At 39.2% G+C, this 16,305-nt stretch overlaps 1 protein-coding gene across 9 annotated transcripts in view; it reads left to right on the top strand.

Annotated features, from left to right (window-relative positions):
- The window catches only part of PTPRC (protein tyrosine phosphatase receptor type C), a 70,313-nt gene extending 55,052 nt beyond the window's left edge, over positions 1 to 15,261 (top strand). For all 9 annotated transcript variants that reach the window (XM_075156545.1, XM_075156544.1, XM_075156543.1 and 6 more), the window contains 11 exons: positions 523 to 648; positions 2,560 to 2,717; positions 3,199 to 3,334; positions 4,030 to 4,179; positions 4,617 to 4,707; positions 5,053 to 5,186; positions 6,732 to 6,866; positions 7,185 to 7,307; positions 7,720 to 7,898; positions 8,593 to 8,728; positions 9,492 to 15,261. In XM_075156545.1, the coding sequence (XP_075012646.1) occupies positions 523 to 648; positions 2,560 to 2,717; positions 3,199 to 3,334; positions 4,030 to 4,179; positions 4,617 to 4,707; positions 5,053 to 5,186; positions 6,732 to 6,866; positions 7,185 to 7,307; positions 7,720 to 7,898; positions 8,593 to 8,728; positions 9,492 to 9,764 (1,641 nt within the window). In that variant the 3' untranslated portion in view covers positions 9,765 to 15,261. The remainder of the gene's footprint in view (positions 1 to 522; positions 649 to 2,559; positions 2,718 to 3,198; positions 3,335 to 4,029; positions 4,180 to 4,616; positions 4,708 to 5,052; positions 5,187 to 6,731; positions 6,867 to 7,184; positions 7,308 to 7,719; positions 7,899 to 8,592; positions 8,729 to 9,491) is intronic.
- Positions 15,262 to 16,305: the final 1,044 nt, after the last annotated feature.

Here is a 16,305-nt window from a genome sequence, read left to right as displayed (position 1 = left end):
CTGGAAGGTTGGGTGCTTTTGGCTTGCTTTTGTTCCTTATTCAAGGTACAGCAGGAAGAAGGGGAACTGCTGTTTTAACTGCTTTTAAAGATGAAAAGGTTGGCAGCATGTGGATTTACAGCATCCCCAAGTTGATGTTATAGGCAGGCAGGAGCAACATTCCTCTCTGAAGACTGAAAAAGAAGCACAGAAGTAGCTGCAAACTTTTCTACTGCCTTCAGGCAACAGCAAGAGTAGCTGTTCACTTTTTCAACTAGTGTACAGGATTTTTTCCCCACTTTATGTTCCAAGTTAAATCCCATGGGCATAAACTTCAGGTCAGAGACCTGAATTGTTGGATATTTGGAATTATTTAGCACTGACATCCTAAGCAGTGACAGCCTTTTCAGGAGAGGACAAGACCTGTGAGAAGTTGGAAAAACTATACTGAGTTGCCATCTATTTTAAATCAGACTTTCTTCTAGCTCTCACCTCTCTGCCACTTTGCTGTCGTGCTGCTCACCTAACTTCATGTCTTCACAGAACAAATGTGCCCAGTACTGGCCGTCAATGGAGAATGGCTCTGCAACATATGGGGACATCATTGTGAAGATCAATGAAAGTAAAACGTGTCCAGACTATGTCATTCAGAAACTACACATCACAAACGTAAGTTGATTCAAAAGTGTAAGACTGACTGGAACTGGAGTGTCTATTTGGAGTCTGTAAGTATCATTGAGAGATCCTTTTAAGAGGAGAAGAGTCAGCTATCAATGGAAGATGCTCTGCTGTTTTTCCCTAAGCAACATACAGTTTAAGAGAAAACTTCTTAGATGTAGGTGTCATTCCTTACAAGTTAGAGTTTAGACATATATTTCCCAACTTAAAAATGTATTTTCCTTAGTACTCTGGAATCTACATTTAAGAGGAAACTGTTAATATGCTGTTAAGTATGGAAAACTTAATACACTGTGGTTTCCTTAGATATTTAGCTTGCTCTTTTACACAGAAATTTTACTGGTTAACCTTCTGCAAGTTAAATCAATATGACTCATAGAGCACCATTTTCTACCCTTGTGATAATTGTACAGGGGACAATTACAAATTCTGGTAATCTCTAGTGCATTTATAAACATAACTGTTTTTAAATTACCATTTGGCTTTGTGTAGAATCATTAAGGCTGGTTAATTTCTCTCTTTTATACATCTGAAAACACATTAGTTGCTCTGTGCGTAATTGAGAACAAAATTTGCCATCTAAGGCTAAATACTCCTCTCAGGCCCTTTGCGAAAATATTTCAGTGAGGCTAAATGGAGCATAAGTCATAGCTAAAAGCATTAAGACTCAAAGAATAAATCTACTGACAGATTTTCAGCAAAATAGTCAAGCAACAGACTCCACCCATCTTGATCCATGATTACAGCTGGAAATTCCTATTCTGCTCTCTCATGTTGCATTAAAATTTACTCAGGAAGTGGTCTGATTAAAAGAAAGTCATAACTTAGTGTGAAGAAATATCAGGATGTTAAGAATTAACTATTAACAAAGATATTGCTCTGTGACTAGAACAATCTGACATTAGAAATGAGAGATGGCTGCAGGTTGAGGACTGATATTTTTAGAGCTGTCTGCTCTCTGTTCGGCTGACATCATGTTAATATAGATAAAACTGATATTGGTCGGGGAATTTAAGTGGTCCCTGGCGAGAAAGTGGAGACTTCTGCAGTTCTGGTGGAATAGTGATGTATAATTACTGAAACAATGGCAAATAACTGTATGAATAACTGTGCCACAACTGGGTAATTCAACTTAGAGTAAGAATTTGGGGGTTAATTACTGGGGAAATGCCCATATAGCCATACTAAATCTTGGCCATTAAAAGAATGCCATTGAGATGTCTTTCTCATTTTGTTTTATAATCGTTGTTATCAAAATGTATGTCCTCTCTTTTAATCTAGCAGCAACATATGAAAGTAGGACTCAAGATCTGACATGCTTTAAGCTTTAATCAAGTGACTTAAGAGAGTCAATCTCATTGAAAATCATAGGTTTTCTTGTATCTATTTCTAAATGGTAGAAGTCTGAGTTACAGTTTAAAGTTGTTTGGTTTGGTTTTTTTTCTTTTTTTCCCCTTAAATCTGTTGTAGCCTCAGCAGGCTACTCCTAGGACACATAAGAGAATTTCCAATCTGTACCCCTTGAAGTAAGCAGAGCTATACACTGGCCAAGTTGTTTATTAATAGAGTGGGGAGACACACTATACTCTGGATATAACCTGAGAAAGTATTTTTAGCAACACTTTGAACCTCATGCTTATTCTCTTGTTGGAGTCATTGTGTATTCCTGATCCATGCATATTTTTTAATTAAATTGAATATAAAAAATGTCATAACCTGAGAGACCTTTGGGATTACAACATTACAGCACACTGTTTGAAAATTCTGTTTCAATATTTGATGACTGTTGCCCTTATCTTTCTTCTGTTTTGTATATCGGCACTTGACTTTGGCTTTGTGTGTGTGTGTGTATATATATGTGTGTGTGTATATATATATAAAAACACACTTCACTTTATCTAGGGAAGAGAAAGAACAACTGGAAGAGATGTCACTCATATTCAGTTCACAAGCTGGCCAGACCATGGAGTCCCTGAGGATCCGCATCTCCTTCTCAAACTCCGACGCAGAATTAATGCTCTCAGCAACTTTTTTAGTGGCCCAATAGTGGTTCATTGCAGGTAAATGTATATTATTTTTTAAAAATTATGTTAATGTTAAATGAACATGAAGTGAAGCTATTCAGAAAAGGAAGCAGGCAAAGGTGTTTGGCTAATTCCAAATTTTTGACGTGATTACTTGAGAGTGAGGCAGCCAAAGATGCATAAAAAGGCCGGTTTTCTGAAGGATATTCAGGTAGATAAAATCTGAGGATAAATAGACTTTTGGGCTTTTGGAAAGCAGCCAGATAAATGTCAGGCTACTCTGGCTAAAAGCACCACATTTGGCAATATTGGCCTTACTTTCATTAAAAGATATTTAAAATACAAACTCCTCATTGTTTGTGTTGCCAATTAATTTACAGCAAGAACTGTTTTCAGTTGCTTCATATCCCGTTGTTGCACACTTTCACTTTCGCTCTCTCACTGACTGCTCTCCTCTCAGAGTGGGACTGGGAGATGCCATTCCCTCTCGATAACCAAATTCTTTTGTGCTTTGCAGTGCCGGTGTTGGGCGCACCGGGACGTATATAGGAATTGATGCCATGCTGGAGGGGCTGGATGCAGAAGGCAGAGTGGATGTTTACGGCTATGTTGTGAAGCTGCGTCGGCAGCGGTGCCTTATGGTTCAAGTAGAGGTATCTCGCTAAAAGTCCGGTCACTTAGAACTCTCCTTTGCTAGGGCTTCATCAGTATTTCTCAAAAGTGTGCTTTTGAGTCTAGGGTACTGCTACAGTTCAGTTGAAGTTGTTCATAGAAAATATAGCTCTGAAAAATATTAAGAGAGAGAAAAACTTCCAACACAGGTTTTCAGTGTTCAAAACTTCAACTTTTTAAGTTTAGGCTTTAAAAAAAGAAGCCAAGAAGAACATCTTAGATTTGATAATCCAGCTTTTGGCATACAATTCACAAATGCAAAATTGAGCTTGCATAGTCAAACTTAATTTTCGAATTCTAAAAACTGACTGTCTAGGAGGGATTCTCAGTTGAGTTGAGAATACAACAAAAGTTACAGACTGATGCAATGCATGTTTTTAACTTATTTAAGTATTTTGCAGATCTTTCAAATCTCAATTGCATATTTCTTCAATGACATTACATCTATTTGCAGAACATTTTTCATCACTAAATGTGCTCCAAAATGTCTAATTTGGAAGCCAGTCTGATTTTTAATACTTGTATTTAATGCCTATTTGACATTATGCTTAATATTATTAACACTGATAACATCATGGGAATAATAGTTTCTTACAATGGTTTTAAAAAGTGATTTTTTTTTTTTTTTTACTCTTTAATAACTTCATTTTTAAACCCTTCAAATGGGAAACATCAGTCACAGTACATCCTTATCCATCAAGCGCTAGTGGAATACAATCAGTATGGAGAAACAGAGGTCAGTCTCTCAGAACTGCATTCCTATCTTAACAATTTGAAAAGAAAAGATCCTCCGAGTGATCCTTCTCTGCTGGAGGCAGAGTTTCAGGTAAATAAGCATTGCATTCTGGTGCCATTACGTCCCACTTACATTAGAAAGTGCTTTGCACAATAGTAATGAGATAGAGATACCATACATAATAGATCCCTTCTGTGCTATTTTATTTCTCTGGCACAGAAACAGTGTCTTTACCTTCATGAAAAAAACTGTAAATGAATGAAATTTTATTCCTGCTTTTGATGTTAATATTTTTAACAAAGATGGGGAGCATAGAATGATTACTTATTTCTGTGTGCATGATTTCCTGTGCCATTGGACATGGTATAGCAGCTATTTTTAAACTATAGTCCAGTGACCAAAGTTTAAAGAATTAAAGTAAGAAGTGAGGCACTGGGAGATGAAGACTGGGTGTGGGTGTCCAGAGGGGACAATGATCTCAGGAACCATTTTAACCAAGCATAATACCAAACATCCTCTTTCTTTAGAGATTACCTTCCTATAAGGGGTGGCGGACTCAGAACACTGGGAACCGTGAGGAAAATAAAAGCAAAAATAGGAATGCCAACATAATTCCATGTAAGTATTTTCCACAAACCTTCCCTTATTTCATCTTCTGTAAGAAAACCTACTAAATTTTGAAAAAATGAGGACAATAAATTACTGAGATGTATTTGATTGATTAATTTTCTCAACACTGTAAAATTAGAAACTTCTCATAGTGTTTGAAAAAAGAAGAGATGAGTTTTTAAAAATGTGAATTATTGGGAGTGTTTAAGTTTATTTCAAATGAAGTGGCCTTTGTTCTGCAGTCTGCTGTGAAAAAACTAGCCTTTTTCTATCTGTTTTCCCCCCTGCACATGCAGGGACAGCCCCCCTCTAATCCTATACCTGAGCAGCAGTGTGACACTTTGTCTCATGCAGATGACTTTAACCGAGTGCCGATCAGGCACGAAGACGAATGCAGTAAGGAGGGTGAACATGATTCAGATGATTCCTCAGATGAGGACAGCGACTGTGAGGAATCAAGCAAATACATCAATGCTTCCTTCATAACTGTATGTACTTAGAGGATCCACTATAAGTATTTCACAAGCTTTCAGCTAAAACTATATTCTAGCTTGAGCTCTTATTCTCTTATTGGCTTCACAAATAAATAGGATTTACCTGAATAAGGGATAAAGATCTGACAGTCAATTGGCAAATCCATTTATAGATTTAATCATCAAAATCTTTGGCATTTCTCTGCAGTAATAAAATGAATCTTTTTCCCTTACACGGTCTTAGACTGCAATCTCAAATAGTGAGACTAAACATAGAAACACTTTTTTTGTGTGTGTGTATGTTATGTTTAAAACCACTAGCTTTCAGACTGGCCTCATGATAACATGTATTTCTATTAGTGGGCATTTGCCTATGTACAAGTTGATCCGTAATAATATTTTCCCTGTTAGTGAAATGTGAGTATAGTTATTCACATATACAAAACCCTACTACTGAAAATTGGGGCCATCAGTTTTTTGGTGTCATATATACCCCCAAAAGAAGGAGAGCAGTTATTGGTCACTAATGAAGTAACTGATTTTAATGGAATTACTACCTATTTGATTTATTTGAATGTATCTGAATCCTTTAAAAATCCTTTAAAATGCTGCACAGTTAGGATATCTAGTCAGAGTAAATATATTTTTACTTTTGGGTAGCTTAGTGTGAACTGACTGGTGCACCAACTTTGTGTGGTATAAACTCAATTTCTTAGTGGTCAAATTAAACTGCTGTGTAGAAAAATGCGCTTTGCAGAAAATGGCAGGGTGAGGTCTCACCCACTGCAGCATGAGTATACCTTGTTGTCAATCTGGAAGTGATGCTGTTGTTAGGAGGATTGAGTTTAATGACATTTGGCTCATAGAATTCCTGTAAGACCATTGCTTACTGTGTGTCGTGACTTAACCCGGCAGGCAGCCAAACACCACGCAACCGCTCGCTCACTCCCCGCCCGCAGTGGGACAGGGAGAGAATCAGAAGGGTAAGAGTGAGAAAACTCAGTTGAGATAAAGACAGTTTAATAGAACAGAAAAGGAAGGGGAAATAATAGTAATAATAATAATAATAATAATAATAATAATAATAGAATATACAAAACGAGTGATGCACAATGCAATTGCTCACTGGCTGCGCTGACCAATAACCAAGTAGCGATCACTACTTCCAGGACATGCCTACCATTCATATACTGAGCATGACGTCACATGGTATGGAATACCCAGCTGGCCAGCTGTCCTGGCTGTGCTCCCTCCCAGCCTCTTGTGCACTTGGCAGAGCATGGAAGCTGAAGATCCTTGACCATAGGGTACTTAGCAACAACTAAAACCATCAGTGTGTTATCAACATTCTTCTCACACTAAATCCAAAACACAGCACTAGGAAGAAATTTAACTCTATTGCAGCCGGAAACAGGACACTGTGATACACGTTTTCCCTATAAGCAAAAGGGTTCATTAGTTTATTTCACGGGGTATTCTTTAAATGATAACGAGTTCTGTTACTTGACAATCACATTTCAAATGCATTTAAGAAAAAAATATTAAAAATTTCTTTTATAGGGTTACTGGGGTCCAAAAGCCATGATTGCAACACAGGGACCACTGCAGGAAACTATCTCTGACTTCTGGCAAATGGTCTTCCAAAGAAAAGTCAAAGTCATTGTTATGCTGACAGAGCTGAAGGAAGGAGATCAGGTGAGGGCATCATCTTCACACTGACATATTAATGGTCCCCAATATGCAAAGAAAACACTGCACTGCGCTCTCTCATTCCCCCTTAAGCGTGTTTCATAGGATGAGGAATTTGGATTTCCAATATAATTTGTTCTATTATTTACCTTCTTAATTTACTTTCTAATGAATTTTTGAGGGAAAGAGTGTATGATGCTATATTTTAAAACAGAATGACACTCCTACTACTTTAAAGTCAATACATTCTCTAAGTGCATGTGGAAGATAAAATAAAAGGAGGTTTGAATGGTAAACACTGACTTGTACTTTTATCCGTTTTAGGAACTCTGTGCACAGTACTGGGGAGAAGGAAAACAAACGTATGATGGCATAGAAGTTCAAATGACAGACGTCAACTGTTGTCCTAGCTATACCATACGTGCATTTGATGTTACACATCTGAAGGTAGAAGTTTCTTTGCAAATTCCAAAAGGAAGCTTTCAATTTGTTTCCTTGTTATAAACTTAGCCTGAAGAAAGAGAAGGGACAGTTCCCACTTGCACTTACATCCTGCTCTAAGAAATGGAAATACTTTTCTCTTCCAGACCAGCAGCCAATCATGATAAATGCTATAAATTAGCTCAAATTTACCATTTAGGGAATTGCTGAGATGGTGGTAGTGGAGTCTCAGGAGGTCAGCTGCCTTTTGTACTTCGAGCAAAGCTTGGATGTCTACCTACCTCATATTCATGAGGTAGAACTCACATCACCATGCAGTTCCTCAGGAATATAATTTTTCTTTTGTAAATCAGCTGCAATAGATGTACTACGTGAATCTTTATTTTAACCTGACTACATCTCCACTGCTGTTTTTCAGACGAAAGATACACAGAAGGTGTATCAGTATCAGTATCACAACTGGAGTGGCTTGGATGTTCCAGAAAACCCCAAAGATTTAGTCAACATGATTCTCAACCTTAAACAAAAAGTCCCAGCCAGACCAGTCACTGAGGACAACAGGAGTACCCGCAGTGTCCCGCTCGTCATCCACTGCCGGTGGGTCTGAATTCAGCACATACCTTAACATAGCTCCAAGTCTAAGTTCTGGATATATGTAGCAACCACAATTTTGGGATGCCTGCCTTTTCCCACAAGCCTTTCCATGTGTCTGGAGACTCAGCTCTCCCTAGAAGATTCCTTGAATTGCTCAAGCTTGACCTTTTTGGTTGTAGTACTGAAAAGTGAGCACACTTCTCTTCGGCAAGCGTGGGCGTGGAGTAGGTGGTCAGAGCTAGCTGCTCTTGCCTGGTACACATATTTTGAGAAGAAATGCTAGGTCAGAGTGCTGTTGCAGCATACTACTAATGAGGATCCAGCAGAGCTTTTAGGTTCCTCTCTCGTTCCAGTACATAAGCCCACTTTTTTAGGACCATTTCCAGGAATAGCCTTGCATACCATCTGAAACAGAGGATAATCCTGCTAACAATTATTAAGACTGTAAGTCTAAAGCTTCTAATTTCTCTCTTACCCCTCTCTTACCCATGTGGCCACATGAGGTCCAGGTAGCCTCTAGATAAACTGTCTTGTGTGTGTCCTACAGATATTCTTAATTGTAACAATTTCAGTCCAGTAAAAAATGTTTTGGAAATGTAATTCATTATGGAGACTTTGAAATAAATCTGACATTTAGTCAGAGGACTTGCTGATTTTACATTTTAAATTTACATGTGCATTTTACACCATCTTCTAGTGATGGATCACAGCAGACTGGTGTATTTTGTGCTTTAATGACCCTCTTGGAAAGTGCAGAAATAGAAGAAGTAATAGATGTTTTCCAAGTAGTAAAAGCTCTTCGTCGCACCAGGCTGGGAATGGTCTCCACCTTTGTAAGTAAATCTTATGAATTATCAGAAAAAATTATGAAATTACTTATCGTGGTCACTAATACCCTCATAACCTTATGCATAATTTCTGCATAGGGAATACTAATTCTAATCAGGATATTCACAGCCACTCTTAGGAATTGGCTGTTACTGATAAGAATGAAGGAGTCTGTGAAATGTCCAGAGCTACAATTCTATAACACCTTTGTGGAAGGGTGCATATTATAAAATTACAAATTGCACAAATTGATGTTTCTGCAATTGCTTCAGGGATGTACATGCACAGTGTCCCTTAACTTCTGCAGAGTTAGGAGGCTAACTCCATTTCACAGGCTAGCAGCCATCGACTTGTTGTTTAAATCGCTCCAGAGGAATTGTGTCTTTGTGGCATACACTGTGCATTTACTAACAAACCAAACCTAGGTGTCATCAATATGGGTCGGGTTATTAGATGACTTTCCTAGACTCCTTACAATACGTGTTTACAATGTAGGTACTTTAAAAAACATATTTTTGGGACTTTGTGAACCAAGACTCAACTTGGAACATCTGATGCAGGCAGTTACAGAGACATTACATAAACATGAAATCAAATAAACCATAGAAGCAACACTCTGTACGCCAAAAACTGTGGAAGCTGCTTCATATGCAGTCTTGCATGTTCAACTACATGTTACATTTCTAAAATTTAAGAAAACAGAGAAAGAATGGGTTTATTCTTGGGTTCTGAGCGTTCCATTCATACTGACTTCTCTTTATATTTAAGGAACATTACCAATTTCTGTATGACACCATTGCCAGTATCTACCCAGCACAGAATGGACAAATAAAGAAGAACAGCCAGCAGGAAGATAAAGTTGAATTTTGCAGCGAAGTAGAAAAAACAGATCAGGAAACTGATTTGATCACTATTGATCTTGCCCCATCAATGCCAGAGGAAAATGAGCCTTCTGAAGTATGTGATGATTCTAAGGCTGCAGATAGCACTAAGGGAACAGAGAGCTCTACAAACGGCCCCACAACTCCCGTTCTAACTTAGGGGCTATACTAAAACAAAAGTGCTTTTTCATGTGCAAAAAAACTTAAACAAAATAAGAAGTATAAGATTTCTTCCTCTTTCCACCTTTTTTTTGGAAAACGTTTACTGCTATATCAGTTTTTCAAAGGTACAGATTTAAAGGAATACTTGAAACTTGTAGAGCATGACAAAGAACTGTGAAAGTTTAATTTTTGTGTAGATTTGCCTTTAATACTTCTTCAGAAACCTTTTCACTATTTTTATACTTTTTCTTTTAAAAATATGTACAGTGTAGGAGATTTTTTTACTTCTGTAACAAGGAGAAAAGCAACTCAGAACAACAAGATTAGTGTGTTGCAAAAACAGGTCCGCCTTCAAAACTATTAGCAAGTAAATTAACCTAACTGGTAAGCATATATTCTAGCATTTCAGGAATGCTGACCAAGCACTGCTTTAATAATACTCTGTGGAACTTGTTGGACTTTCCCAAACAGTTTTAAGAGCTTGCCATTTACATCATGTGCCAATTCCAAGGAATTCAGACTTACGGAGAATCTGTAAGTCCTCCCATATCAATGTGGGATAGAAATTTTTGCATTTTTCTAACTTGCCTGAAGATGTCCTTGTTGCTCCACATATATTAATCTGAGATTTCAATATTAGACTCCAGGAAGAGTTTGGAGATTGGCATTTGAATGATTGCAACCATCCTGATAGAAAATACATTCTGTTTACTCTTAGAGCTTAATACACTGCATGCTTGCGCATCTATTGCTTATGCTTACTGTAATTTAAAGAGACTGCTTCCATGAATGCATCTGGCCTGTTTTCAGAATTGGAAAATACTTAGATGCTTTTCCTCCAAACCTTGTAGATTTTAACTGGTACAAATTTTTTTTTTTCATTATGAGGTTTTGTGTGTTACAGTTGTGATCTTTTTACTATTTCTTGCTGGATTTTAGCCTGTTTTTAGAACAAATAAAGAAGATAATTGACAAGGTGGAAATTATTTTGTTCTATTGGACTCTGTAAACTTATCATTTTTTTCTAAATACACAAAATCTTGTGCTATCCCATACATGGATAAAAATTACAAATTTCAGTAGGAAAACACACCATTTAATTCTTATAAAACTGTGTGTTTTCCCAGGTAAGTGTCATGATTCTCTGGTTACAGAGGAAGAAATCTTCCTTTTTCTTTTGCTTGAAGCCATTAAAGGAACAGTCACTCAAGAGATTTAGCATTCCTAGTTTATCACTGCATGTTCCTAATTTACAAAACATAATTGAAAATACTTAGGGAGCCATGTAAACAACACGTACAGTCACACTTGGTTAAAACATTAATTTAAGTTTGCTGTTACTCTAGATCAAATATTTCATTCACAATTATCAGCTCAGACAAGTGCTTCCTGGCGGTCTTGCTTGAATAAGTGGCAGCAAACCGTCACAGAGGCAGTGGGATTCCCCCTGACTGTCAGCTGAACTGCCTTTTCAGCTGAAGCTGTCTTAGGTGATAAACTTACAAAGCTGAGGGCATCACCTGTGGAGAAAAAGCTTTTGAGACTAAATGTGAAGATAATCTAAAAAAATTGTAGGCCCAAAGCCTGTTGGCTATTTTTAAGAGGGACATGTCAAAATTGCAAATTTAGCATACCTTTGAAAATCAAAAGGATAGGGAGTCTTGGATGCAGATTGACTCAGTGGTGCTCATTGGATGACAGAGAACAATTAATTTCTTTTTCTTCTTCTAAGATATGGCCACTGTAAAGCCCCTTTAGCTAGTTCAGGTAGTAAAATTAAGAGCTCAGTGCAGCTACCTGTTGTAAGAGTGCGGAGACAGAGACTAGTCACACTTTCAGGAATACCTGAAAATGTTTCCCAAATCAAAAATTAGGCTCAAATTTTCATTTTGTGTAAATCTGAGGGCACTCATACACTTCAATTCCCTGAAAAATGGTTCTGCAGCTTTTTAAACTCCTGCAGCACCCGGGCTGTTAAAATTCTGGAGGATTTTGTTTTGCTTAAATTGTTTTCTAGAATGATTTCAATGTTTTTTTGACTGCATATTTTTTCAAAAAATGCATGCCAGGTTAACACTTGATTTGTGCATGTATTTTGAAGGAAAAGTCCTGAACTATGTTAAATTTTGCCTCATGCATGTCTTCATTATTAGCCTAATCAGAGAAACAGAGCCTTACATTAAAACTGCCCTCGTGTGCCTAGTGTAAACCACTTTTGAAGTAAAGTTTGTTATAGTCACAAGGGGATAGACTGAGCTCTTGGCTTTTAATTATTTTCAAATTACATAACACTTTGTACAATTAAATCTCATTAAATCCCAGTGTGACAATTGAGGGAGCCTGTCTTAGCACAGCTTAGAAGTTCTGATTGCTTCTAAGAACCCTCTATATATGTACCAGGGATGGTTTTTTGCCTTCTCTATTGTCATTTGAATTTCAAAAATCCACGGGGTGGTGACACAGAGCTTGTAGAAGAAGGTCATTATGCTGGATGCTCCACAGTCATTTGGCTTATTCATTTGTAGGCTTAATTTTATGTCTCCCAGGAACACAGTGAAGCATATTACAGGTGAGGCACGAAGCGCAAGCTAATAAGCTCTGCTAGAAAACTGCTCTGGCTTTGTTAGGGCAAGAACAACATTGTAGCAGGCTGGAGATCTGGCATAGCCCAAAAGCCGAGAAACAAACATTCAAAGTAAAAGGAAAAACGTTGATTTTGTCAAGTAGAGCTAAGCTGCACGAAGACTGCTAACCACTGCCTCAAGCTAAGAGTTAGCTGTTGTTCAAAAGTGGTTTATAATCTGAAGTCCAGGATGAAAATAACTAAGCGACAGATCAGCTGGGAGAGGACTTTGAGCAACAAACGAGGGTAATTAAGGGCTTATGTGACCAAAGGGACTGGATTTCTTCCACAATTTGCTGGGTAGGAGCTGATAGAAAAGTCGGTATGGAGAAGTGACAGTGCTGTGTTAGCGGAGTACGGTGTGGGAAGATGGGGGAGAGGAAGGATCCCAGAGTCTCCACAAGATTCTGCTTGTCAGGTAACCGCAGCGGGGAGTGAACTGTGTGTTTGCTTTTGTTTAGATTTTTATCTGTTTCTTGTGCTCTGTAATGAACAAAGTAGTTACATTAAAATCTTTTTCAGAGACTGTACATTATGAATATCAGCCATGTGGTGCTTCTTGAGAGAAATGTTATACGACACAAAAAACGGCCAGCGCACTGAGCTGTGGCAGTCAGGGATGCTGTTCAAGGAGATGACAAAACCCCTGTCGCTTTCCCACCCCCCAGCTTCCAGTGCTGCGTTTGGGCTCTTGCAGGGTACGTTTGCGCCTGCTCCTTTTCCCACCCACACATGCAGCCGGTGTCCAGGAACTCACCCTCTCCTCTTCTGGCTGATGCTGCCAGAGCCCGCAGCCCCCGGCGGCAGTGGGCTCACTCCCTGCTGGGGAAGGGAGCACTTTCTTCCCCTTGCTCTAAACTGATCTGCCAGGAAGGAGCTGGTGGCCACCGCAGGAGCCCCAGGGGCTGGACCAGGCCAGGAGGGTCCCCACCTGCCCCTGCACCACCTCTCGCTGCTACCGTTAGGAGGTTGCCTGTGGGAGGGAAGTTTGCAGGGGGAGTGAAGTAAGCAGTGGGTTTCGGGCTTTGCTGCAAAACAGGAAAAATAAGTTAAACCTTGTATGAGAGGCGCAAGCGGGGCTGGATAGCAAGTCTGTGACACATGGCAGTGTTGAAGCTAGGAGCTACAAGGGAAGTAAAATATTAACATCACGGGCTGTTTGTTTGTGTGAGATGGCAAAGAAAGTAAGAAAGAATAGAGTAGCTCAAGACAGGTGTCCCATTAAGCTAGAAATGATGTCCTTTATTTAACATTCCTCAGAAAAACTCTCCGGTAGCAATGCTTATCTCTTCGACAAGGCATCTTGCTTTTGTAAAGGCCCAGGTTTTTTGAGGTTGTACATTCTCCAGATTGCCTCTAAAAGAATATCAGAAATTCCCTGAGGGCTCTACACAGCTGTACCACAGCTATTTTTCCATACATAAAGCAACTGTGTTTGCCAAGAACCAGCGTGCTGCGTTTTAGACTAGGGAGAACCAAAATAGAAGAAAAGGAAAGTTTCAGTTACAGAGTACAGCACATTTATATTTGCATCAGCTCTACCTCAGAAAAAATGTAGAAAAAGAAGAAGAGAATCCAATAATTTTAAAGGTACAGCAATGTAGGAATAAAGTTTTATACAAAAGCTTTATAAGTCAATCTTTCTTTTTAATGCAAATGAAAGGAAGATGATGACTACAAAAGTACTAAGCAAGTTTATACTAAAAGATCTCCTTTCTAGAGACAAAAAAATAATTATTTAGGAAGGATACAAGTTATTGTAAAATATTAGTCTCATTGTTTTAACCTTAGAGAAAAACAGGGTTTTATTAAATAGTTATGTCTGAGGATTGTCAGCATCAGCAATGCATAATGTTACTGACCTTCTGAAATCAACATAATATGCCTTTTTCTGAGGAATAGGCGTGTAACTATTTACAGCTGGGTTGTCTCTTGAATCCCGCAGCTGCACACCACCGTGGCTGGCAGTACTAACGTAGTCATAAGTGTGACTCTCTAACATACAGAGGAAACAATAAAAAGGAAGTTTACCTTGGACCAATTTTAGCACTCAGTCTCAAATTTTTGGTTTTGGAGATGAAACCTCAGGATAGCCTGACCTTGCCTGGCAGTTCGCTGAGACCCAGAGCTCCCACACATCAACTCCATAGAGTCCTTGGGGTGGACCTGGTGTATTTTCAGAGCTTACCCACCAGGCTGTGCTGAAACTCTTCAAATGCCTTTTGCTCTTTCAGAGCGTTCCTGCAATGCATTCAGCTTGCTCCATTTCAGTAACGTGGAGCCATTTGAGGTAATGAAGATGACGTTTGTTTATACAGCACTGCAGAGATTGTGTCTATCCAAGACCAAGCACTGTTCAGACTGAGAGAGTGTGTGTGTGCGTGCGTGTGTGCGCGTGCATCATTCGTAGCCTTAAATGTGAGATTACATTCCCAACCAGAAATCGATGCGTTGTTGACTTGGCAGCTGCTCTGCTTAAAAAAAGAAAAATAGGAGAAACCGGGGTGACGTGGTGGGCCTGCACTAACTTTTGTGTGGGGCAATGCAGCACTGAAACGATATTGGATTGTGTGGCTGATGGGCTTTATAAGAGTGGTTTTCAAAAATGAATTTGCAAAAGATAAACTACAGATGAGATCAGGAGACTGCATGCATACAGAGGGTTCATGCTGTCACAGACTAAATCAGTGCTGGCATCAGTGGCTACTAAAAAATTATTTGTCAGCTCTCTGGTGCAATAGAAGTCAACGTGCGTGTTCTTCAACTGCAGAGAAAAGTGGTAAAAAAATGATAATAGAAAGTTACCACTGGAAGATGGAGTTCTTGCCAGATGCAGACATTTGGCAAGAAGTTTCAATTTTGATTTTTTTTTTTTTTTAAGAAAGAAATAATGAATCATTTTCATCCCATTTTACTAATGTTAATATGTCATTTTGAGAATAACAATATCTTGTTCTAAGTTTAGCACTGTACTTTTACTCCTGCTCTTTTCTGAAATATTTAAATATATTATTTTTAATATATCATTATGCCATTTAAATCACTTCGAGACTAGAACACTTCAGTATCATTAAGTATTTCCTTTTTCTATGCTGCTTTCTTAATATAATTTCTATTCACAATAAAATGAAATTCTGACTTCATGTATTGATTTAGCATAAATAAAATTCTTAGGGAACAGGAATTTAATTTCTTAAATGGCATTAATAAATTATTCCATAAAGAGTTATGTCTTCTTCCAAAGAGAGCAAGGCATTTCCACTATCAAATAACTCCTTGTCCCACTCCAGTCATAGTGGAAAGACTCTTTCTGTGGCCGTGCAGGGAGGGCAGGGGTTGCAGCTCCCCCCAGCAGATAGCCCTACTCTCATCTCCCCAGTCCCATTAGTTGAAGTCTCTGCCTTTTCCTTTTGCAGCTCTTGCTTTAGTTACTGAACGGTGGCCTCTTCTTGTTTCAATATTTATATCAACTTTCTAGGTTTTCTCCTTATTTGGGATATTCAGCATTTCATTGACTTGAAGAGCTACCTGTTTTCTGCCACAGCCTTCCTCTCCCCCCGCAGCCCCTATGCCCATCTTCCCTGCCCCTTTCCCCCCATCCCCCCGCAGCCCCTATGCCCATCTTCCCTGCCCCTTTCCCCCCATCCCCCCGCAGCCCCTATGCCCATCTTCCCTGCCCCTTTCCCCCCATCCCCCCGCAGCCCCTATGCCCATCTTCCCTGCCCCTTTCCCCCCATCCTGGGTGCCAGGAAGCAGCAAGAGCCAGCTGCCCTGCCAGGGAAGCGGAGCCCAGCTCGAGGGTGAAACAAGGCAGGCAGGGAAGGGACGGCACCCACATGGGCGCTGTCCCACAGTGCCCAAAGAAGGTGAGCAGAGCAGGTCCAGCAGGACAGTAACCAGCACCAGACAGCAGTCC

The sequence above is a fragment of the Calonectris borealis genome, chromosome 8 (genome assembly GCF_964195595.1).
Source record: "Calonectris borealis chromosome 8, bCalBor7.hap1.2, whole genome shotgun sequence".
NCBI lineage: Eukaryota > Metazoa > Chordata > Aves > Procellariiformes > Procellariidae > Calonectris > Calonectris borealis.
The sequence above is the reverse complement of the archived record's forward strand: the minus strand, read 5'-3'. Positions and strand labels throughout refer to the sequence as shown.